General features: G+C 37.1%; 2 protein-coding genes across 2 annotated transcripts; both read left to right on the top strand.

Moving 5' to 3' along the window:
* Positions 1-370: 370 nt before the first annotated feature.
* On the top strand, positions 371-3487 carry LOC123871893 (uridine 5'-monophosphate synthase). Its single transcript, XM_045915936.1, has 4 exons — positions 371-658; positions 931-1405; positions 1930-2399; positions 2857-3487. The coding sequence occupies exons 1-4, from the start codon at positions 512-514 to the stop codon at positions 3187-3189; spliced, it is 1425 nt and encodes a 474-aa protein (XP_045771892.1). The 5' UTR covers positions 371-511; the 3' UTR covers positions 3190-3487.
* Positions 3488-6490: 3003 nt separating this feature from the next.
* On the top strand, positions 6491-23467 carry LOC123871875 (WD repeat-containing protein 81). Its single transcript, XM_045915874.1, has 19 exons — positions 6491-6743; positions 6820-7711; positions 8599-8758; positions 9148-9307; positions 10630-10754; positions 11273-11451; positions 12275-14776; positions 15308-15483; positions 16034-16221; positions 16585-16660; positions 16733-16906; positions 17399-17559; positions 17968-18234; positions 18837-19044; positions 19496-19651; positions 20088-20222; positions 20583-20732; positions 21691-21797; positions 22237-23467. The coding sequence occupies exons 1-19, from the start codon at positions 6537-6539 to the stop codon at positions 22466-22468; spliced, it is 6255 nt and encodes a 2084-aa protein (XP_045771830.1). The 5' UTR covers positions 6491-6536; the 3' UTR covers positions 22469-23467.
* Positions 23468-26021: the final 2554 nt, after the last annotated feature.

Genomic DNA, 26021 nt, shown 5'->3' with positions numbered 1-26021 from the left:
CAACCAGAAATGATCTATGACAACCAGCTGTGTGACAAGAAGATGGCGCTGTTTCAATTCCATACAAAACGCAGTTAACTTTTACGCGATCGAATAGGTTAAAAATCTCCCACTGGGCACACTGTTGTGGTGAGCTAAACATAGGAAAAAGGTCACCCTGTATCCATCCTCACTTTGGCTTCTTCATCGCTTTGGCGGGTAACATGAACCGTGTGTACGAACCATTAGCGTCACAATATTTAGCAAGGATTTCAAAACGTAATCATTCGGTCATAGACCACAGTTTATAAATATTTCAGTTTCGCCATGGTTTCACCAATTTTCATAATTCATTCACTTTTCATCTTTTCATTCATTTAATCTGACAACTTCATCTGTGAACTTCATTTTTGACCTTTTCTTAGAAAATATATTTTTCGATTATTTTAATTAAAAAAATATTTAGATACAATTAAAACAAGATAAAGAAAATAAGTTAACATAACATTTTTAAAGAAAAAGAAAACTAGAGATGGATATAAATCATAAATTGGAAGAATTGGCTCTGAGCTTGCATCGAATAGATGCGATAAAATTTGGTGACTTCATGACTAAAAGTGGGATAAAAACACCTGTTTACTTCGATCTGAGGGTTATTGTCAGCTACCCGAACGTTATGGTAAGGATTATTGTATTTATTATTTGATGAAATATCAACTGAACCACTGCACAGTTTTTAGGTTATGTTTACCTTTTAGAACATCCTTATTATTATTGATTAATGACCACTGCTTTAAAATAAAAGAACAAAAAACAGTTATAGGTCTCCTGTAGAGAATTATCCCGCTTGCTTGCGAGTTGTTCGATTTCATCTCCCCATCTAAAATAATATTATGACATACTTAGCTGAAACTTCACAAAAAAATTGTTTGAATCTGTTTTCTTTTCCAGGAATTGATATCCAACTTACTTTATGATTACGCGATCAAAGACAGTAAATACGACCATGTTTGTGGCGTGCCATATACGGCATTACCTATCGCTACACTATTGAGTGTTAAAACCAAGAAATCTATGTTGATGCGACGTAAAGAAACCAAGTCATACGGAACTAAGAAAGCGATAGAAGGACATTATAAGCAAGGAGAGATGTGCCTTATTATTGAAGATGTTATAACCTCTGGTTCCAGTGTTATGGAGACGGTTACTGACTTGAAAAAAGAGGGTTTAAATGTTGAAAATGCAGTTATAATATTGGATAGGGAACAGGGTGGAAGGCAGAATCTAGAAGGAAATAAAGTACAGATTAAATCATTGTTTACTATGACTGAATTGATCAACATACTTGTTAAGAATAATAAAATAAGTAAACAGATGGGAGCTGATGTAGTCAATTATTTGAAGAATGTTCAAGCACCTGCAGTGGGTTAGTATATAATGTACTTCAGGTTTCATAAGAGAAGCTGGCAAACGAAATTGTGTAATTGCATGAAATAGAATTGTACAGAAGGAGCAAAAAACTGAATGTTAAAACTTTATAGCAATTCTACCATTTTGATCAAAACCATGAACACACTGAGGACAGTTTCAGGCTATTTGCTTGGAAATGAGTTGAAGTTTGTATTCAGTCATCAAAATCATGAACTCCATTTAAGTACAGATTTACTGTTTTCCTTGAAAACGAATTCAGATTTGTATTCAAAAAGCCAAAAACGCCCAGATTTAAAAAGTATTTGGATCAGAAGAGTAATTACACTGTTTTGTTTACCAGCTCCTCATATATTAGCCTGATGTCCTGTTATGTTTAGATTGGGCAATTTTTTTATATCTATTGAAAAACAATGAAGTTTTAAGGTGGGGCATGGTTGCTTAGTTACTTATAATATGAAAAGGTGAAAATTATAAAATTTTAAAATCAAATTCTTAATTTGTAGTTTCTTTTACTTTCAGTTCCTGAGGTAGACAGAGTATCTCTTCCCTATGAAGAAAGAGCACAGTTAACATCCAACTTGATAGCAAAACAACTCTTCACCATCATGGCTACAAAGAAAACAAACCTATGCATATCTGTAGATCTTACTTCATCAACTAAAATACTGGATCTACTACAGAAAGTCGGTGAACATGTATGTTTAGTCAAAACACACATTGACATTATAGAAGATTATACTGACAACTTTACAGTTCAACTAAAACAATTGGCACAGAAGTTTAACTTCCTAATATTAGAAGATAGAAAGTATGCAGATATCGGCAATACAGTGGCGTTGCAATATTCAAAAGGGTTGTATAAAGTCGGAGACTGGGCTGATTGTGTGACGGTACATTCTTTGCCTGGTGAAGGGATATTGAAAGCTCTAAGTGGTTCTGCAAAAGATGTTCATAAAGGAGTCTTTCTGTTGGCTGAAATGAGCAGTGAGGTATGGTTATTTTTACTAACTTTTTTATTTTGTATAGTTCAATGAATAAATTGATAATTATTATTATTTTAGAATAGAGTAGAAATATTTTTTATTCAAATGTAGTCTTACAAGTGATTTTGAACTAAATACACATGTATAGCCACCATAGACACCAAACTTCTTGAATTCTAAGTGGTGACAAAAGCATTAGTATTAAACAGATATCAACTGAAAGTGGGAACAACGGATAGAACTGTGCACTCCACATTCACTCTGCCTATTCATCACAGGGTGCAGTTAAGGGGCTTTGTATAATATTTTATTGTGTGTAAGGGAGAACTTTACAGCACTCAAGAAGTTTGGTGTCACCTATACTCTAAGATTTCTTTAAATGATGTTTGCTGACTGGAATTGTATTGTTTTTTTTTGCAAAACATGAACTGATGATGATAACTTATAATTTCTTTATCTCCAGGGAAACCTTATCACCCCAGATTACACTGAAGCAACAGTCAAAATGGCAGCCAAATACCCAGAATTGATAACAGGATTTGTTTGCCAAAAGAAAACCACATTCAAGGATCCTGGCGTAATCCAACTAACACCAGGTGTTCAACTGGAAAGTTCAAAAGATGAACTTGGTCAAGTATATAATACCCCAGAAAAAGTGGTGCTAGAAAATGGTGCTGATGTCATAGTAGTAGGAAGGGGTATTGTAGCGGCCAAGAACCCAGAGCTTCAAGCTGTTGTTTATAAAGATACTCTGTGGAAGTGTTATATAAAAAGAATTTCAGGCAAAATGGAATGAAGAAAAATTAATATGGTTCATATTTTGTATAATAATTCACATTATTTTTGATTAAGATTCTATGTAGTATTAAGAGATTGAACAATAGTTGCTTTTTGGAGGTGTTTTATATATATAGTTTCAGAAGTTTTATCAAATGTAAAGCGCAAAATAGTTAAACAAAAAATTAAACAAAAGGGTGCTAAATACTGTTTCCACTGTTTGCTAGAGAAATATTATTATCTTGTACATTGATATAACATTTATACATTCCTGTTTTACTGTAATAGTAATTAAAAGTAGTTTATTTTTATATTTAAAATAAAAAAGAATGTGTTTTAAATAAAAGCATTTTAATTTTTATTAATTTAAGACCTATTACCAGTAGCAATGAAATGTCTGAAATCCCATTATGGTTATGCAGAAATTCCTTTCTCCAGAATGAAATTATGAGAATTTAACAGACTATGTAATATTAATAAAATTATTGACATTAAAACTTGTACAATAAATAGGTACATAATCAAAATTAATGAATGATCAAAAAAGTGTTCAAATTGTGAATTTTCCACGTAGGTACATTTTATTCGTGGGTATACGGTTCAAAAGAGTAAGAATCCAGACAATTAGCAGTTATTAAAAAAAAAAATCGTATTGCCAGCTTAAAGAAAAATCCCAAGATCAAGGGTAACCAACGATAACCGTAACAATCAATAAAAATCACTTAGGATAGTTTAAACGCTTAATAAGGTCACTAACAAAGATTTATAAAAAACTTCGAGTAGTTTAAAACAATTACATGTATGAAACAGATATTTCATAATATGTTGTTACTTACTAGGTACACTCGGAAAAATAATTCGCTTGGCAGAGCATACTAATGCGCGCGTATGTATAACACACAAAGATACGACCCGATGCTATCCGATAATAGATACACTCACACTTACTACACTCACTCACACTTCTAGATAACCTTACCAGTCGTATAGGGTTGCAAATTTCACATTCGTCAACATAGTTCTGATGGCCGAGTGGTAATAGTGTTGAAGTTCTTAAATATGGCGTGAGTTCTAATCCTAGTGGGGGATTGCTTTTTTATTTTTGCAATTATTTATTTTGTCTTCTTTATACAGTCAAAATTATCATACTTTCAAACAATATAATTATAAGCAAGAAAAAACAAAAATAATAACACTTTTCTATTTTAGAAGTTATTTATTTGTCTTTTGTGCAGTTCATAAATTATTATAATAAGCAAGAAATAAATAAGACGCTTGTCAAAAAATTAACACATCAAGTTAACAGAAGGTATACAAAAGAGGAAAAAAAATTGACATACTTTATCTACTCCTATTACTCCTATAGTAATTTAAAACCAATATCGATGTGAAGTATGCTAAAAGTCGGTCAAGTATGAACGTAATGTTTTATTTACGTTTTGGGTTACTTTTAGGTTTGTGAGATGAATCAACATGTTAATTACTTAGTTAGAAATCAAAATCAATTATAACTTCTAACTGCAATAACAATAACATCACTCACAAATAGAATTAAATTAATTACCTATACTTTATTTAATAATGTATAAAGGTAGGCCACCCTCGTAAGCTATTACTTTTTGTAATCGACTCGTCATGTTAGTAACCATATTCCAGCAAGTCTATGCTGCCCCGCAGAGACTCCCAGGTTGAAGTTACCACTTTATTCAAAGTATAATATATCGTTTACCTGTTGTTCTATTACTATAGTATTTTACGTCCATCCTTGTCCGACTCAAAAGATTTTTCATTATTAAAAATAACAACGTAATTACATCAGTCAAAGTTTATATATTTCATTGCAAAATGAAAGTCTATGGTCCTGGTGCAAACCATTCGTAATATTTTCTTCGTAATGTATTCCGGCCGCACGCAAATGCTTCCGCACAGTTTGTAGAACTACATTGTGCTTGGTCGCTGTCAACCAAATTTTTAAAAAGGAATCCACGCTATGCATTGCAACGATTTCTTGGTGGTGATGTGACTCCATCTTATAAGCTGATGGTTTGGGCCCAGTTCAACAATTGTCTACATGCCCCGTTTCTCCGTAGTGACAGACCCACAAGCGCACGGTATTCATCTGTAAATGATTATATCCTGGATTAATACATAGGTTACTTTTTATCCCGGAAAATTAATGAGTTCCACGGGATTTTTAATAACCTATATACACGGGAATGAAGTCGCGGGCATCAACTAGTATTTAGTATATTGGTTACATTGTTATAAATTATAATGCGTCTGATTAAAAGTATTAAATGGACTAAAAACATTACGCTAACATTTAGAAAATACTAAATGCACATAAGTAAAACCATAAACATAATTTCAATACGAGTAGGTTATATTTGTTTACTTACCGATATCATCGATTTCGGTTATCGAAATATTCCGCTTAAATAACAATCTCTGCTTTTTAAACAAAGATAAATAAATGTTCCATGGTGGTGAGAAGTTCAGTAGTTATTCAGTGTGAAAAATAACACAATACACCATAAATGAATTCACTACTAGGATTTATTAATCCGCGTGCTCAAGTTCTATTTGACAATAATTTATAAAATAGGTAGGGTAGATTTAAAAAATGGGACATCAACTTGATATTGCCATTCTGTAATCTATAGGTATACCTACACCGCATAATTTATCGTTTTGTGGGTTCGAAACATTTCAGTGATGAATAGACCTTAACTGTCTTGTTTTAAAGCTTAAATTCGTCCACATATCTACAGCTAGCACTGCAAGTGAAAACTGCTAATTAAAGTCGTGAATTTTAGACGTTATCTCAAGGTGGTTTAAGGCCATTTTACTCTGACATTATTGTGCTTCGACGATCGGATTCTATCAGCGTGGGTAAGCGGCAATACTACCTAGTGCCTGCTGTGGGGAAATCAGCGAAATATGTAATTTGTAATTATTGCAAGTAGGTATGGTGAAAAGAGACCGACAATTCATTAAAGAGAGATAGGTGTAAAATAATAAGTAAACGAGTTATGCACACACATAATGCTTCGTTGTGTTGCCTGCTTACCGATTTGTTTTGCTTTGTGTACTTGTTTTCCAAATATCACGAATATTCTAAAGATCGTCAAATGTTTTATACTACAGTATAAAACTGAATATTCCAGCTTTTCATAAATACTTCAATCTATAATTGGACAGTTATTTATTTAATGAAAAATATTCTGAATTTAAGAAAATACAGATTAGAAGGGAGAAAAAATTAAATGTTGACAACATTATCAGATCGATCTGTCACTAAAAATGTCATGTCCAAAAAGTAACCTCGACTCTAAATAAAACAAAACAAAGAAACCAAAACGAGAAATGGATAAAATATCTAAAGAACTAAATATAAACAGTAAAAATATTTTTGTGACTTCATCACCGACAGTATTCGCGGTCGTCGTCCACAATACTTGGCTAAGAAAGTGGTTGAAAAACGTTGAAATTGATAACTGTGTGAATAACTTGGATTTTACTTTGCAACCAGGTGAAAGTGTACCTTATCCGTGGAAAAAGATATTTATAAGGGTATGACGGCGTCCCAACGGTATATTATTACATATTTTTTACAGTAACTAGTATTTATTTACAGTATTTGTTTTAGGTACTAGATAAAAAGACATCGAAAGTTTTACCTTTGCCTCGATATAAGTTAAATGAAACGAATGCAGAGACGCCTCTTACGTTCTCGCAATTACTACAGTATGTATCACAAAGCAATCAACGAAACTTATGGAAGGAGTCTTATAAGAAATACTGTCAAAATGATAGCAACAAGGAAAGTACCATAGTGAACCTTTTAGAACATGATCAGCTGTTAACAGAAGTTCTAATAAGATTGTATGGCTGTAATATAATTAGAATAAGGTCTGATGGCAAATTTACTGAGTACAAAGATGTTACTGGCAAGCAGGTGTCTAAGTCATATGATACCCATGTCAATTTATTAGCAGCTATGTACGTTTTAGAGAGCGACAATAACTATTTTGTAGTGTACAGGGGACATTACGAGAATAATTTATTAGATTGCCTTAACTTCAGTCCACATTTAATAGATAAGACTTATGCTAGAGGTTTACTCATTGTTTATCAATTGTTGAATGTGTCTAAAGCTTTGTGTGACCGAGGACTTAGTTTGGGAACTTTAACTCTCCGTGATATATATTTGTCGGAGGATTTGTGGTTGCAAATAGTACCACCGATAGTAAACAACATACACTGTCTGGATCCGTCATTGATATGTGAACAGAATCGCAGTAAACAGAGTACGAATCAAAATCAACCAATCAACAGTCAGAATACACCTGAAAGAGGGGAGGAATGGTGTTGGCGCAGTGATGCAGTACAACTAGAGAAGTTATGTATGCTCTGGGTGAAAGGGAGGATATCTAACTTGGATTATTTGCTGCATTTGAATGTCCTTGCTGGTAGATCCGCCCATGATCCTCAGTCACATTTTATGGTTCCATGGGTCACTGATTTCAGTTCCAGATGTGGTAAGATTACTTCTTATTAGTTGACTTTATCTGTGTGTCTTTATTAATCCTGTGGGAACTCCTTGATTTCCTGGGATAAAAAGCAGGCTATGTCTCCATATCTATCTCCATATATATATCTCCATGCAAAGCATCACAGATTTGGTGCTCCATAGCAGCATAATTTAAGTATAAATCAACTTTTGCATTTATAATATTGTTGGTGATTTTATGACAGTAAAATTGTGCTAACAATGCATTTAACAATGCAACATACAGTTGTAAAAATTGAATTATTGTTAGAAAAAGAGCATTTTTAAATAAAATATGTTCATGCAACATCCTATATTTGAAGCCGGTCAGGTTGGTTAGTTTCCTATATCTACTGTAAACATCATTATCAATATCTATATAATTTACATCTCAGCAGACATTTCTTGTACAAACATTTGATTTCCACTATCAACATTTAAGTAGGTACATAATTTGTATTTATTTTCTTCAAGCAATAGTTTAACCCATTGATCAAGCTGCATCCACACCAATTAAATTTTCGTCAGTGTAGAATTTCAAAAGCCACCTAAAACTCACATTTTTGTTGGAGTATGGCCAACCTCAGAATTTTGAATTTGGAACGATTTCGAATTCGATTTTGAGTAGGTATTACGCTACAATAGTGCAGTAGTGAACAGAGAAATATTCGCTTTTGCAACACACACAATACAGTAATGTTCGAAGTTGTATAATTATTTCTTACAAAAGCACAATGTAGTACTTGCAGTTATCATGTTCATAATCTCCTTTATAATATTAGTGTGATTAGATACTCGAATCTCTTTCTTTTTCTTACTCCTGTATTGGGTTTAGACTAAAATAATAAGCAGACTCAAGATATAACATTTCCGCAGGTCGCAATTGGCGAGATTTAACCAAGTCGAAGTATCGTCTGAACAAAGGCGATCGTCAGCTGGACATGACTTATGACGTCACGAGTACTAACGGCCAGATCCCGCATCACGTTACGGACGCATTATCTGACATCACTTGTTACGTTTACTTAGCACGCAGGTAAGGAATGAACTTTTATGGCTAGTTCACACAGGCCGCGTAAGCGTACACGTAGCGCGTACCATTACGTTGTAATGTATGGAACTGCATGAAACATGGCATACCGCTTGCCTGGCGTGAACGTTCACGTAGACGTAATGCGTGCAGTTACGTCTATGGGTTCACGCGCGTCGCTACGCACGTGTCACGTGTACGTACTGCATACGCAATTGGTGTGAATCGGCCATTAAGCGAACAAATTATTATGGGATGTGTCCGTAGTGTGTGGGTATCCGCGTGCACTGTTTGGACGCGGCTTGCGAGATATCTATCGCAGTATAAAATTGTATGTACACCTATTTTGATAAAAAAGTCATTCTTGGATCATTTTCTAAAGGTATTTTTTGCAGGACTCCAAAGGACACCCTCTGTAAATACGTGCGCAACAAATGGGTGCCAGCAGAGTACCCTGCATCAATACAGCGCATGCAGGAGTGGACGCCAGACGAGTGTGTGCCAGAGTTCTATACCGACCCCACTGTGTTCAAAAGTATACACGAAGATTTGCCTGTAAGTGCAGTTTTGATACTACGACTCTATCGATAAATATTGAATTCATTTCATCCATATTCAATATTCATACTATACTTATAGCCATATTCTGAAGCATGTTCGTAGGTGTCATGTTACCTACAGTGCGTAAACACCGCGCCAGTACATATTTATCTATGTACCTACTCTATCCAATTATGCGCATGCGTGTCACACACAAGCGTACGAATTTGTCTTCGCGTTTTTTTTTTGAGCTTTGCTCAAAGATATTATATATCTTTGAGCCATACATACTATTATAAAAATTAATGTTTGTGTTTGTTTGTTCATTACCGATGCGCTCGCGCACTCTGGGTCAAATTGAGTTAACTCTGGTTATTTTGGTACAGCTATTGTCGACACTTGTGTGAAGGTTTCTGGCATACTTACCGTAATGTGGCGCATGAGTCATAGCATTCGATTAAGACTGAATCGTGGCCTACACACTTTTATCGATTTACTTTTATTACATACGATTTTGATACTTTTGAGCTGGCTACCTCATTATATTTTCCAATTATTTCCGTAATGTTAACGGTAACTAACTAATTGCGGATATTTAAACAAATTCCGTGAAACCACCGTTTCGCTAGACAGCCTTCGATGCATGCGCCGAATTAGTTATCCGCTTTAAAAAATGTGGTATTCCGTATGAAACTATCGGAGAAATATTCTGTACTAATAATCTAATTTATAAGCGCGCAAAAATTTCCAAAGTCTCACGGCTTATGAGTACAGTTCCCAGGGTTAAGGAGTTGGGACTTCGGTCGGTACTTGGTACCTACAATGCATACTATATATACCTACAACATCTTAGGCAGGTCCAACAATTTAGATGGGCCCTGCAGCATCACGATTGAGGATTAATATTGTGTTGGAACCAGAAGTTTTCATGAGATCATCTCGCGTGTTTCCTATATCAATTTTAGAAAATCACGTAAACGGGTCCTTTACAATTTAATCTAAATAGGATCCCTGAGTAAAGTCGTTTTTACACAAAAAACTTGAAAGATTCCGAGCATAGGCCCAAGGTACCTATTACTGAAGCGTGAATAATAATTCCAATTAGAAGACCAGTTTTTATCGTAAACGAAGTTGATACGCTTGTAGCACCGTGTTTGACATTCGATACTCGATAGCCCCTATCTCATTTGTATAGCTTCAAGGAGAAACACATTTATATTGCATTTATATACACATGCACATCATATTATACCTATTTGCCAGTGCAAATGTAGGGTTGGTATTAGGTATTTCAAACGGGCAACTTTGAAAATATCCACTTCTGTAATGTATTTCAGGATTTAGGTATTCCGTCCTGGGCGACTTGCGTGGAGGACTTTATAACGAAGCACAGAGAGGCTCTAGAAAGCACTTATGTGTCAGAGAATCTTCACCATTGGATTGATATCACGTTTGGTTACAAGTAAGTTTTCTCCCACTTCCGCGGAAAATATGAACAATATCAGTATGACCATCTTTCATTACATCCAAAAAAGTGGAGACGATTTGTTTCTTTCCTATTCAGTGTGATATCAAATGAAAGAGGAGAAAATTTTAAGTTCATAAATAATACGTATATGAATATAGTACAGTAGTAGCAATGCCGATCGACAGAAAAACAATTTTACTATATACAAGTGTAAATTAAAAATTTATAACACCCCCGCAAGTGAAGGTTTCAGTAACTAGAAAAGAGCTGATAACTTTCAAACGGCTGAACCGATTTTCTTGGATTATAGCTAAGAACACTCTCGATCAAGCTACCTTTCAAACAAAAAAAAAAAAAATTAAACTCGTTTCATTAGTTTAGGAGCTACGATGCCACAGACAGATACACAGATACACACGTCAAACTTATAAAACCCCTTTTTTTGGGTTGGGGGTTAAGAACAAAGTAAGATAAAAAAAAATCAAGTATTTTACTTAGTCTATATATCGTAGGCTCTCTGGTTCAGCGGCAGTGAAAGCAAAGAACGTCTGCCTATCTCTGGTAGACGGCCACACTCATACTAGACGGGGAGCGACCGTACAGTTGCTGACCGCACCGCACCCGCCGAGACGCATGCGTTTGCCGCCGCCCGCACCTCCCAGACTGCGGTGGACTGCCCCTAGAGATGCCAGTAAGTATTCTTAGGGTCCAGGGCACAGACATCTGCAGACTGTGCCATGAGTCTGTCGAGACTCCGATGCATATAGTCTGCTTTTGCCCCGCTCTAATGCATAAATGTAGCATCCACCTAGGAAACACATCGTATACCCAGAGGATACTACTTCAATTCCAGTCAGAAAAGTGCTGCTGTATCTGGCGGTCACAGGTTTTGACGAGGAATTATGAAGTGGAGGCGATCACAATGGATCGGAGACGGTGATGCAGGGTATACAGGAACCCATGCATAGCCCAAATTAATCAAAATATCTTTAATTAAACTTATGCAAGTACTCTTGGATCGTCAAATGCCAATGGTTCGAAATGCCTCTGTTCTATTAATGCCCTAAACACCTTTTCATCATCATAAACTTCAACCGAGGGACGCCCACTGCTGGACATGGACATAGGTCGTAGGGATTTCACACGCGACGATTCTGCGCTGTCTGAATCCAGTGGCTCCCTGTGAGTCGTTTGATGTTGTCTATCCATCTAGTGGAGGGTCGCTAACGCTGCGATTTCCGATTGAGGTCGCTATTGGTATCCAATGTCTATCGGTTTTTCGAACTATGTGCCCTGCCAATTTCCACTTTAGCATCCCAACCCCTTCATATTATTAAAAAGCCTCCCCCTTTTTTGTACTTCCTTAGAAAAGTTTTCAACCATCTGGGCACCATGTACGAAAAAATGATTTTTGAGAAAATAAAACAATACTTTATTTTTGTAGATGATATTGAATTTATCTGAATCGGTAAATAAAACAATAACCAATAAAACAATTTTTTTTCAATTTTTAGAAAAGTATGTTCGCGAAAGCTCGGATGAAATATCTGATGAAGAAGAAGAGTCCAGCAGTCTTCCCCAACATATATCTAGATTACACGTCCCGTCCCAAAGAACGCGTCGACACAAAAGCAGCACCAGAGCTCGATCTCTATGTAAGAGCCAAGAGGAAGATGTTTCCAGCATCGAAAGTAGGGCATCCTCCCACTCAAGGCATTACAGAGTACAACGATCAGAACTCGGCAAAGGAGTGATATACTTACCCAAGGAATACAACCCTGCAGCCACAATACAGGCTTTGGAGACTTTGGACAATTTCCGAACAAAATGCTTCTTCAGCAGCGCCGAAGATAACGCGAAACATAAAGTTAACGTTACTTTAAATCTATGTCCCGTCCAACAAGAATCAAAGGAAAATGAAACTACCCGTTCCAAAGATGTGGTTGAAGAGACCGCTTTCACTAATCACATGTTTTTAGCGTCCTACGATCAGGGGTATTTGAAAAAAATCAGCCAGGACAATAATTTAGAAACTGTGTTAAAGGAGCGAAAGAACAGAATGTTTAATCCTAGATACACGACAGATGCAGCCATTTACAAACAGTTCGTCACTGAAAGTAGACGACAGGACATGTTAGTGATTGGGTGCCTTATCGTTGAAATATTCCTTCACACCTACATGCGTCCATTAAGATTAGCTAACGAAAATTTTGTAGAAAGATACAATAGCTGTCGCACTATACTGAAGTATAACATTAATTCCATGCCAAAATGTGCGAGCTATATCGCGTGCCTTCTTCTAAACGTTAAACCGCCCAGTCTGAGTTCTAACAATGAATTATCTCTCAACACAGAAGATTCCAGGAAAAGAATAATTGTTACCGACAAGGGATTACCACCGCCCACTCCGTCCCAGTTATTGCAACCATTAATAATGCAGCATTTAATACCGTTCCCTCAAAGTTTTAACCTTTTATACAACCTTTTAGGTACTTTACATGAATACGATCTTACTGGAAACGAGTTGCACATTTTGTACACTTACGAATGTGACGGGACTCAGTGCGAGAAATACCAAAACGTCGACAAAACTAAGCTGTATTTCACACAAAAAATAGCCGAAGGAAAGATACAGGCGTGTATCACCCATTTGGGAGTGCTATTAAATCAAGTCACTAACGATAATCAGTTTAATATCCTTGATATATTCTTGCAACATTACATTAAACTACTAGAAAATAAGGACACATCGGTTCTAGCCGCTTGGCACTTGTTTGATACAATAAGCAAAGTGCTGGGGCCTGCTGAGACAAATAATAAACTTTTGAGGCACATATTAAATCTCTACGAAGATGACGATTATGTTTATGACAAATCAGAGCATAAATTGACCGATGTTGACGCAATAACCAACGCAGGGTTAGCTAATAAACAGAAGTATGTCAAACTTTACCATCACATATTTCTTCTTCAATTGATGGTCAGATTGGGTCTTCAATGTTTCTTAGACAATTTCACCCAACATTTGGTAGAAGCTGTTGGTGGTTACAAAGATGCGACTTCAGAAAGTGGATCTCCTGGTCATTTATGTCACAACCGGGCAATACTAAACAAGAAACCGAGATATTCTGACGATAATCTTAAAAATGCCTTAACGTCAACATCTGATATCTTTTCACCGGACACCTCTTACGGTTCCGAACATGTCGTAACGCCAAACATTGATAAAAGTATGTCAGAAGTTAATGAAGTATTGAAAGATAAGGACCAGGATAACAGAAGTGAAAATGAGTTATTTCATTTCGAAAACGATAAAGATAGAAATCCTAGTTGCAGTAGCCGAAGCAAATCACCGTCAGGATCAGTGGATTCAAACACTATGATCAAGGACTCTAATACTTTACAAACTCCTTCTCCGGCTGCAGATTATATATCTCCTGGAAACTCAAGATTCTTCACAAACTGTTCATCACCAAACTCGAAAGAAACTAGTGTAGTTATCATAAAAGACGAGAATCAAGACGTATTACCTGATTCTAATAAAGCGATGTCACCAACTATCGATATACCGAAACCCATGTTTACCAGCTACTTCCATTTCGCTCACGAAGTGTCAAATTCAGAGGGCAATGTTGCTGAATCAAAGAATGGGGAACCTATACGACAAATTAAAAGTTTAGATCTAGGAAGAAATGCAGAAAACAAAACAGTTGAGTTCCAAATAAAGGAAGAAGATCTTGAACAACCGTGTAACGATAAAAGTGGTTATAAAATATCGGATATGAGTTCTGAAAGCCTGATTTGGTTGGCTCATAGATTGGGGCCGGTGCTAACATGTAGATACATCACAAGGAATTTGCTGAAGATGCTAACTCTGTGTTATATTGGGAAAGAAAATTTAGCGCCATGGGAGGGGGATGAAAACGACGAATTCGATGAGATATCTATAGTGAACAGCAAAGTAGTGGGCGACAAAAACGCTATGAAGGTTATCAAATGCCTCACTTCTATTGTAGGTAAGTAATTTTAACTTTGTATTGGATACGTATTTCCTTACCTTCTCCTCTTTGAATTCATTTATTTGATTTGCGCCTTGTGAATCTCGTATGTCCACAAAATAGTTTTAATTTTCTCAAAAGTTTAAAATTTTCTTCAAACTGTTTGGAATTCGCCAAATCTCCAAATCAATTGATGAAGTCAGTCTTAATGGTTTTATTGTCAGAATAGTATATTTGTCTACATTTTTGAGTAAACAGAACTTGCCTTTTCTTAGGCTTTGGACATTTGGTAAAGGTCTAAATTGACAGCTAAACCTAATTCTAGTGATAATTTCTACATGGACATACGAAGTTAGTTTTTTCTAGAAGCTCCACATTTAGATCGATATGTGAAGGCATTCATAGTGTCAAAATTGTGTTATGTAACTCTAAACACTCATTTCGGGATATTCAATGGATCTTAAACTTGTTTTTAGTTGACTCCATAAACTGAAGTCTAATTTCTAGTATTTAGTTGCCTGACTTTGTAAACTATAGTCTCGTTTCCAGCGATGTACGGCGAGCAGCTAATAATATTCCAATATCTCCCACACATGGGCGAGCTAATAGCGTCGTGTCGACGTCGCTTGTCCGCGCCGCTGGAGGGCGGGGTGGTGGCGTGCTTGCAGCTAATCAAATACCTCCTGCCTTTTATGTCCGATGCCAAAGTTATGGAGCAATTGCAGGTAGGTTATTCTTGTTGTATAGAAGCAGGCGTTACTTTGCGGAAGTCCATGCTGGACAATATGTAATCTACATATTGTAACAGTTATAGGTATACAATGTTAAAAAGTTGGTAAGAACGTACGAATAGGCATGACAACCCCTGTCCTAGTAAACACTTTGTTCGCGTGTTGTTTTAGATTCACTTTTAAAGACCTCCCTGACAGTGCTGAGCGCTGCGTCTTATAAGTGGGAGATCCCGGGGTCGGGGTCCCGGCAGGGGCAATTTGGGAGTTTGTGATTTCCAAATTGTGTCCAGTCTGCTCTTCTGCTTAGCTGGCTTCTGCCTCTGGCTCTTCTTGCTAGTTAACACCTTACCGGCAAAACCGCGCCGCGAAGTGATTAGCGTTCCGTTGGATGCCGTGTAGAAACCAATAAGGGGTATGGGGTTTAATAAAATTGCCATAACTCCTTACAAATTAGCCCGCGTCCACCGTGAGGTCGCTGTCAAGGACTAACTTGTAATGGAATGAAAAAAGATCAGTGCACTAAATTATATGAATTCTTTTTAAGGACACATTTCTGAAAACAATCCTCCAACCGGCGCTTCGCTTAGCGTCAACAACGCGGTGCGCGTACCCGAGCGGCGCGCCCGCGCGGTGTGCGCTCGCTCGTAAGCTGCTAGACGCGCTGCACGTGGTAGCGGTGCGGATCGGGCCCGAGATGACCAGGAAACACTTGTGTGTGCCCGCTCTACAAAGGTATGAGGAGATTCTATTAAAGGTATTAGCATTAAAGACTCTCCGCTTAATAAAACTCTCTTTATTAAAATACCAATGAAATACAGACTTTATTGTTTGACGTTAAGATTATAAACACAAAAACAATATTACGAACGAGATACTTGTGCACGTGTTACGTGATTCGGACGTGCAAAACATGGCGCGTAGGCAACAACCAATAGCGGACGGACGCGTGCTATGATTGGCTGAGATATTTTCGTGCCATTCGAAAATAACGTTACTGTGCAGGTATATCGGCGTAACTTATAAAAGTGGTACCTTTAACACTAAAAATATGTTTTTATGACTATTATGATTATTAACTTAAGTCTTTTCTTTCAGATTTTTCTTAGCTTTCGACAAAGCAACGGGTAAAACAGATAACTGGCCCAAACAAGACGAAAATAATGTCGACAAGGTATATTGAGAGTTAACAAAAACTTAAAATGTATTTTTAAAAAAGTTTTTCAAAACTACCTTCCCTTTTCAGTCTTCCGAGCAGGATTCCGCGGATTCAAAATTAGAGGGATTTTTAGAAATTTGTCGTGACGGCAGCACGGCAGAATGGGCGATAAAGGACGGTAGAGTTGTGCGGTCCGATTTGCCCGAACTAGCTTGCACGCCGCCATCTTTTAACGACCGATGTGACGTCACTACATTGACCGTAAGTTAATTTTATAGTTTAAAATTTTCAAAGCCATTATCCTTGTCTTAATTTATTTACATACTTTGAAAGATAAATATATTATAAAACTAAAATAAATTGTTAGTGTGCTATTTCGTATTATAAAAGTGCCTTGCGTACGTGCAAGCGTGCTTATATGTGTGTGTGTTAGCGTGCGTGCGTGTGTGAGATGTCACAACCAAAAGTTGATTGGAAATAAAAATATTATTGGATTTTTCCCGGTAAAATTTTGGACAATACAAGTCGGTAGCATCGAGTACGTCAAAATGTGATGCGTGATTTCTTTGGCGGCAGTCATAGTGTAATTTTTTGTTTAATTTTCGTTTTTTATTCACTACAACTCTACCTAGCAACGCTCCCGGCTATACTCGGTGAAAATATAAATCCTCTTTATTCGCTATCCTGTGGGAATACCAAAATTCCACTAGTTTGTCGAAAAATTGAAGTTATTAGTAAAAAGTGTATCGACAGGTGCAAGAGGAACTTCTGATGGTATTCGACGCCGAGCTAGCGTACCAGTCTTACACGACCTTCGCTAAGTTCATCGGCACCGACACACTGGAGCGGTGCCTGAAGAACAGCGAAACTATACGATCACTCTGTTCCAAGTACAGACAGACGCATATGATCAGGTAAGTTTTAACATCATCCCACGATCAACCCATCGCGGCTCGCTATTCCTCCGGTTCTCCTCAAAGTGAGAAGGGCTTAGGCCATACTACGACATGCTGGCCCAGTGTGGATATTTGGCAGACATTCATACATCTTTGAGAACATAACGGAGAATCACCTCACATTGTTTTCCCTCACGGTTGCCGCAAGTAATATTATCGTTTTCTACACGGCACGCTAAATCGCTTGGTGGCATGAGTTTTCTAGTAGTTCTCAAGCCTCCGACCAGACCAGACCAGAGACAATATAGAAATTATAAATTACCAAATTGCCGTTGTTAGGAATCCTGCTTTTAAGACCACAAAGCTCATCACTGAACCAGAGAGGTTGTCAAAATTTGAATAATCTAATAAACAAATTTATTCCAGCTCACCGCTCCACATAACGCGTCAAGACAAGCGTTTCCAATCGTCCCTAAGCGATGAACCTCTCAACAGACGAACTATAGACATCATTCCGTCTAAACCTGACCCGGCGGTCGACCATTTGTCGAACTCCAATAGCTTTGGTTCCAACGTCACCTTAGTTGGCAACAGGATAGATGTGTCGAGTGACGCTTGTTTGGGCAGCGGCGGACAGGTGGACGGCTTTGACGTTGTGGCGTATAAGATGGACGCTGGCATTAAGAGCGATCGGTAAGTAGTGCCAGATCTGATCGCCATTTTTTTACTAATGACTGCATTGTTGCATTCGGCGTTGTGGGTAACTTGCTGTAGGTATCCTGATATGAGTCGAAAAAGTTGATCGCTTTGTTGTTTATAGGAGACCCTTGATAGTATGAACACCCTTGGTTTTGATAATTTTTGTCCTGATAAATTGTCGCTTTGACAAAGCTGGAGATGCATTAAAATGCAATTTTTTATTATATTTATTTAGGAAACTTTATTGTACACACAATGTTTATACAGAATTAAACATTAGTAGTAACTATACTAGAATATTTTCCAGTTGAATTTCTTTCCTGCAAAACTAAAACTACCTAATTATTGCAATATCAAACTGCAGACCGTCGACAGTAAGTCGATAGCTTGTCAACAAATTTTATTTTTATTTTATGAGACAATGCTGATACAACGAACGCCTCTGATTTAGGTCATTTTTTTCCTAACAAACTGCCTGAATTTGACAAAGCTACCTTTCTAGCTTTGTTTTTTGAAAATAGAAATGTAGTAACAAGAAATTTTCTCACTGATCTTCCTTGCAAAACTAAACTTGCCCCATTATGTCTCTTCTCTAGACATCTCCGCGGCGATTGGCTCATTTACTGGGAGCACGAGATCGGCCGTGCGGACAAGCAAACGCGGTTTAACCTCAAGCAGATAAAACTGCAGACCTTCGCAGGACATACCCACTGTGTCAAGTCCATACACTGTCTTGACAATGAGAACAGTTTCATGAGCGGCTCCAAGGATAAGACTGTTAAACTATGGTCTTTGAGGAATCAGGTAAACGATTAAGGTTTTAAATACGAGGTTTTTAGCGAATGATGTGGTATTTTGCCAATAAATTACAATCTTTAACATTAATTTACTAAACAAAAAAATCCTAGCATAATTCTTATTTTCAATTTAAAATACAGTATTCAGTGCTCATGCCTGTTAGTCAACTGTGCAGCTATAAATACTACTATAAAGACGTTATCTATTGTTGTTAATAAAGTTAATATTTCACATCATTTGAAAATGCAATCCAGCCTGTTATTGATCAGATTTTAGTGGTAAATTGATCATATTTACTCAGAACTTCAAATACATAAATATGTGCCTGTGTAAGAAGCTACAATCTGCATAACTGTGCGTTAAAACAAAATGCTAAACTAAAATCATGTCAAAATCATTAGTTACATAGTTTAACGACTGTCATAGTATATTCTAATAGTGAATCATCTTTTCTAAGGGCGATGGCAACGCAACCACACAATGCAACTGGACATACACGGGGCACAAGAAAGGCGTGTTATCTCTGACGTTCTTGGAGTCGCTTCGTTTGGCCGTCTCCACTGACTCTGTAGTTCACATCTGGGATCCTTTCATGGAGAGTGTGGTGTCACAAGTAAGTATATCTACCCATATTATAAATGCAAAAGTGTGTTCGTTAGTTGGTTTTTCCTTTAATCACGTCGCAACAGAGCACGCGATCGATGTGATTTTTTGCATGGGTATAGTTTAAGACCCAGAGAGTGGCATAGGCTACATTTAATCCCGGAGAATCAAAGAGTTCCCACGGGATTTTGAAATACCCGCGGACGAAGTCGCAGGCGTCAGCTAGTAAGGTTATAAGGTTTTAAAACCCCATTGCCGAACGATTTAGCGTTTAAAGAGATGCACTCTGTACCTTTTTGTTTGAACATTTGTTGCTCTGAAATTGGTTAAATATAAATTTTTTGAGTTAAATGTAGTATTTTGTTCTAGATTACTTTTTCTTGTCCACGTGTTATTATTTACAGATTCTGTTGTTTTCTATTAATATAGCTAAAATATTTTTGTAGTTAGACAACATGAAGGCGCCTGTAAGCATAGTGCGCACATTGCCCGGCCCGTCTTGCGCGATCGTCGCCGCTACCACTGACGCTACGCTGAGGATCATAGATGCGCGGGCGCCGAATTCTTCGCACGAGCTTAAGGTATCTAATATGATACGGTAGAATGAGTTTATGCATGAAATCAAAAACTATTCTCAAGTCCAAATTAGGATAGAATGGTCTAGTCACTTACCTACATGATTCCAAGATTTATGTTTCTTGCAAGCTAAATAATAATCCGAAGGCATCCAAACCACAGCCTTGTCACAAACACACATTTACACAAACTGATTGAGTTCAATTTTTTTTCGTTTTAGCTGAAGTGAAAAGCTCATTGCCGAATTTATCAAAGAGTTGCAGTTAACTAACTTTATGTGTATGATGAACCAAAGCTGAAGCATTACATTTGATATGAGACTGGAATCAACGCCTTACCATATCAGTGTTATTTTAATTCTGTAGGTGGTGAGCGGGGGAACGTCGTTCATTCGGTGTATGTGCGTGAGTCCGGGCGGCGCGTGGATCTGCGTGGGGCTCTCCAGCGGCCTGCTGGCGGCCTTGGACACACGCTCCGGCGCTCCCAAGGCCGTCTGGAAGGCGCACGATGGAGAGGTACCTATTGAGATGTTTCTGTAGGTGGTGAGCGGGGGAACGTCGTTCATTCGGTGTATGTGCGTGAGTCCGGGCGGCGCGTGGATCTGCGTGGGGCTCTCCAGCGGCCTGCTGGCGGCCTTGGACACACGCTCCGGCGCTCCCAAGGCCGTCTGGAAGGCGCACGATGGAGAGGTACCTATTGAGATGTTTCTGTAGGTGGTGAGTGGAGCAACGTCATTAGAGGGATGGAGTGGAGGAACGTGGATAAACTCGAAACGAATACTCTTATGTACTTGGCAACTATCTGTTGAAATAGCCTGCCGTGGCCGAAATTCGGTCAAAAGAACATTCATACTTTTGAAATTCTCTTTCTCGCTTAGTAGTCTTACTAACAATCTCGCTTAGTAGTCAATAGCAACGGTTATAGGAGCGGACTGAAATCCGAAAGGTCGGCGATTCAAACCCCACCTGTTACACTATTGTCGTACCCACTCCTAAGTCCTAACACAAGCTTAACGCTTAGTTGGAGGGGAAAGGGGGATGTTAGTCATGATTAAAATGACTAATATTCTTTAAAAAAAATAAAATTCTGGGTGTTTTAGTATTGTAATGCGAAAATCTCTTTCTCGCTTTTTGAAATTTTGCCGCTAAGGTGTGAAATGCCCTCCGAGCGAAGCTCTAGCTTCTAGAAGCGCTCTCTAACCGAGACCTCATCATTGCTGTTTTTCTCAGGCACGACTGTCATCAAGCGCAAGCCAATCTCACAATAAACAATAAAAGAAAATTTAGAGCCTCAATAGCTCAACCGGTGAAGGAGTGGATTGAAAACCGAAAGGTCGACGGTTCAAACCCCGCCCGTTGCACTATTATCGTACCTACTCCTAGCACAAGCCTGACGCTTAGTTGGAGAGGAAAGGGGAATATTAGTCATTTAACATGGCTAATATTCTTTAAAAAAAAAATTTTTTTTGCGCAGGTATTACGGCTAGCGGCAGTGGACGACCACAGAGTTCTGAGCTCAGGCCTGGATCAGGTGACCGCTTTATGGAATGTTGACGATGGAGAACTGATTGCGCATCTCAAGTGAGTATTTTTAATGTATTCTTTCTGAATTAAAGTGCCTGTGGCTTTGCTCCCGTGGGAACTTCTAAAAATCGAGCCTTTTCCCTCGTTTACGTTATAATAAAGGGAAACTCTATGAAAAATTTCAGCTTTTTAGATCTGAGGTTGATATCTATAGAGCGCACTTCGACTTTGCTTATACTTAAGTTTCAGTTAAAAATTTCCAATATTCAGTGTTCTTTGTCTCCATTATAAAAGGAAACTGCCAATTTCAACTTTCTAAATCCAAGGCTACGCGTTGATGAGTCAAGACTTTTTTATTAGCCGTATACGGCAAAGCCAAAAGGAATGGTTAAGATTTTAGCAGTCTATGTATTTTAAATTTATTGTAATAGTTACCACAGCGTCAAAGATCTGTTGCTTCAACTAATGTTTTCTTCTATTACATTATTTTACACAGAGGCAGCACCGAGCCCGTCCACTGCCTGTCCGTGTATTACAACGAACTAATATCGGGAACTACGAACAATCGTATTGGAGTTCACACGTCCTTGGACCAGGAGGCCTCGTTCTCCAGTACTAAGCTACGATCGGATACGTTCAAAGGAGTCCTTACTTGTATGTCAGTGTTACCGCTAAATAGGTTACTGTTATTAGGTAGTGATAATGGAACTATAAGTTTGCTTTGCTGATTCTATTGCCGGGAACTTCAAACAATAGTATTGGAGTCCACTCTTCTTTGGACCAGGAGGCCTCGTTATACAGTACCAAGCTACGATCGGACTTGTTCAAAGGAGTCCTTACTTATATGTCGGTGTTACCGCTAAATAGCTTACTGTTATTAGGTAGTGATAATGAAATATGAGTTTGCTTTGCTGATTCGTTTGTCGGGAACTACGAACAATAGTATTGGAGTTCACATTTATTTGGACCAGGAGGCCTCATTCTTCAGTACTAAGCTACGATCGGATACGTTCAAAGGAGTCCTTACTTGCATGTCGGTGTTACCACTAAATAGGTTATTGTTGTTAGATAGTGATAATGGAACGATAAGTTTGCTTTAAAAACTATACCTACCTATAAACTAAATTAAACTATAGAAATATATAAATAAGGGTCTTTTAAATTTTAAGAGTACAACCCATTAATATCTTAAAACCCATCTTCAAATTTAAGGGACTCTTAATCCCTAAATATTTAAAAACACCTTGCTCAAACTATGAGTGTTTGTATTTCCAACCATTTTAATTTTGGCATTTGTAACTTCCATAGCCCTTCCATTGCATCATCACCTACCACCAGGTGAGATTGCAGTCAAGGGCAAACTTGTATCTGAATAAAAAAATTAAAAAATTGCGTTTCTGGTGGGTTACGTCTAAACGCTGTCAGACCAAACAAACTTTGACCAGTTATAAGTTACTCCATAATCATTCCATAATATCAATACAGCATAATAATTATGTAGATGTATAAAAGTAAGAAACTTAAGTACATATTAGTATAGTTTTAAGTTTTATATTACATTGTGTTTATAGAGCAATAATATAATATTGAATAATAGCCTACCCATGGGATGAAGTTAGTAACCAATGTCAGATCCAAAAATCTAAGTGGACGCTAACCATTTTGAGTCACCAACCAATCCCAAACATGTTTTCGAAAATATTGTAAATTCAATTCGTTTTTTTTTTTTTCAAAAAACATTCGAAATTCAATAACAAAAAAAATTGACCAAGTGCGAGTCAGACTCGCGCACCGAGAGTTCCGTACTCGGTATTTTTCCGACATTTTGCACGATAAATCAAAAACTATTATGCATAAAAATAAATAAAAATCTGTTTTAGAACGTACAGGTAAAGCCCTTTCATATGATACCTCGACTACCCTAGCCGTCTGCCACACAGTAGTAGACAGATGGACAGGCAGACAGATAACAGTGATCCTATAAGGGTTCCGTTTTTTCTTTTGAGGTACGGAACCCTAAAAACATTTGAAATTCAACTAATGATTGGTTGGTGACTCAAAATGGTTAACGCCCACTGAGATTTTTGTCTCTATCATTTGTATGGGATTACGTAACAGAGAGAGCTACACTAACTTCTTTACGCGGATCGGGTATAGTTCTATCGATAGATGAATTTTTTATAAGTACCTAATTGCATATTTAAAAGTACAAATACATTGTTACCAAAGACGTGAAAATGTACTTCACTTGGATTAATATTTTTTTTTAATAATTGACTAATCAGCTGACCGGACACTAGAGCCGCAAAAGCCGCAAAACGCGATTGACAATGAAAGCATCGGACGAGTCGAAGAACTGTGTTTGACGTTAGCAGCAGCCGTCTTCTTTCTTCTTTTCTTTTTTTCTCTGGGCTGGTTTCCGCACTTAAACGTTTCCGTCTGTTGTGCGTGCGTTGCCTCTCCCCGCCGAAGTCTTCACTCCAGCCATCCAAGCTCGCTCCTGAAGCCGAGTAGACCGCCCAGGTTGCCGAAAGATTCATGGAGTGAGGTTGGGGTTTCCAAATGGTTACACTTACCCATAAGCAACCGTATTTTTCGTTCGCCGTTAGTACATAAGGGTCTATTCATTAGATCAGCTCGGAGAGTATCCGAGAACGGTTTTTCACACTGACCGGAGCCCCTCGGCAGCTGGAGCACGAATGATCAACCAAGCTGACTCAGTTGGCAGGTCGAGCGCGGAACAGCAACCAACCTCCTACTCTTTCATTCTTCCTTCTATTATTTAGGTATTGTTCGAACTTTTAGTACCTACTTACCTACTAAAAATGCTTTGCGGTCTAGTGTGCAATCAACTGGGGTCCTATAGTATTGACTTGGTCACAATTTTCTATATTTTCATTTCTAAAAAGTACATACTCTTCTTTCAATTGTAAAAATACGTTAACGTTAATTTTTCATTAAATTTTTTGAGTTTCGAATCGTTAACCTTATCGAAGTAAGTACCTATAGAAACTGTTAGAGATATTTATCAATTATAATTTTTTAAATGAAAGACATACTTTATGATTTTTATATTTTAACAAGAGGCTTCAAAATAGTTCAAATTACATTCCAATAATAATGTTTTCTATATTGAAATTTTTTTAAACATAATCAACATGCGATAATATGTCAATCGAAATCTAAAACAATAATATATTTAAAATATAAGGATTTCTTAGTCATAAAGCACGTTCCTTTTATGATATAAGATCGCACGACTTTAACATTATTATTTAATTTTAAGATTGTACCGATGACACTCTGGTTTTATCCTACTTAAATACATTTGACATCTTAGGATCCTTTATATGTTACGGGACCCTAAATAATTAAAGCCAGCAAGTTAAGAATTTGAACCATGTGTGAACTATAATGATTTTATAAATATATTGTCTCAATCATGAAATTGTATGAATGTTATCGTTTGGGCTGAGCGCACATTAAATATAGCGTCTCAAAAGAAACTTAAGCTTCCTACGCCATGCGCCATCTTAAGGATCACACCTGCGAGCTAAGTTCAACGAGTGGCTATTTAAAGAACCACGTACAAACTCAGGTGTGGACCCTCTAGAAATGTCGAAAAATCCATTCGCCCTCCCCATAAGTGCAGGTATGACCCATAACCTGTGGGTTTGCTGTACCTACTGTGTTATAATGTAAAGTACCTATGATATATAATATGTTTACTTGTGATATTACGAACAAAGATTTTAATTGATCATTCTTTATTTTAATGTGGTAAGTTTGGACATAATAAGTAAATAGAGATATTATACTACAAGTTCTTGTAATTATAAAGATATTATGTATTATAAAGAACACATACAAATTTTAGATTATTATTTTATTGCACAGTGCCAAAAGGAGTTTATAAACAATATAATAATGACTATAATTTTAATTACCAAGATTGTATTAATAAAGACCGGCTTACGTGCTCTGTTCTTTTACAAAAAAAAAACAAATGCAATTTAATACCCAATTTAACCTGTTGTTGGTTCAATGCATTCTGTTATGTAAGTATGTATTTTATGTAAGTATTAAGTTATAGAGAAAAAAAATCTTGTATTCTATGTAAAAAAATCTCAGGTTTGCTTTTGTTTAGTTATACAATTTTTATACCCAATGCAATTTAAAGTAAGCAGAAAAAAATATATTTAATAAAAGTGATTATAAAAGCTTATAACATAGTAATCAATATGATTTTTAGTCATTCCAGTTGTAGTAGTAAGTTGTAAA

This window comes from Maniola jurtina, chromosome 14 (genome assembly GCF_905333055.1).
Source record: "Maniola jurtina chromosome 14, ilManJurt1.1, whole genome shotgun sequence".
In the NCBI taxonomy this organism is placed as follows: Eukaryota; Metazoa; Arthropoda; class Insecta; order Lepidoptera; family Nymphalidae; genus Maniola; species Maniola jurtina.
This window is presented reverse-complemented; position numbering and strand designations above follow the sequence as displayed.

What these genes read in the sequence shown, in the direction of transcription:
- LOC123871875 (XM_045915874.1), top strand. Translation starts at nt 6,537, where the DNA reads ATGGATAAAATATCTAAAGAACTAAATATAAACAGTAAAAATATTTTT. An exon ending in GTATACACGAAGATTTGCCT is followed by an intron (nt 9,308 to 10,629) that starts GTAAGTGCAGTT and finishes AATGTATTTCAG; the next exon opens with GATTTAGGTATTCCGTCCTG. An exon ending in GCTGGCATTAAGAGCGATCG is followed by an intron (nt 18,235 to 18,836) that starts GTAAGTAGTGCC and finishes TCTCTTCTCTAG; the next exon opens with ACATCTCCGCGGCGATTGGC.
- LOC123871893 (XM_045915936.1), top strand. Translation starts at nt 512, where the DNA reads ATGGATATAAATCATAAATTGGAAGAATTGGCTCTGAGCTTGCATCGA. An exon ending in TCAGCTACCCGAACGTTATG is followed by an intron (nt 659 to 930) that starts GTAAGGATTATT and finishes TTTCTTTTCCAG; the next exon opens with GAATTGATATCCAACTTACT. An exon ending in TGTTCAAGCACCTGCAGTGG is followed by an intron (nt 1,406 to 1,929) that starts GTTAGTATATAA and finishes TTTTACTTTCAG; the next exon opens with TTCCTGAGGTAGACAGAGTA.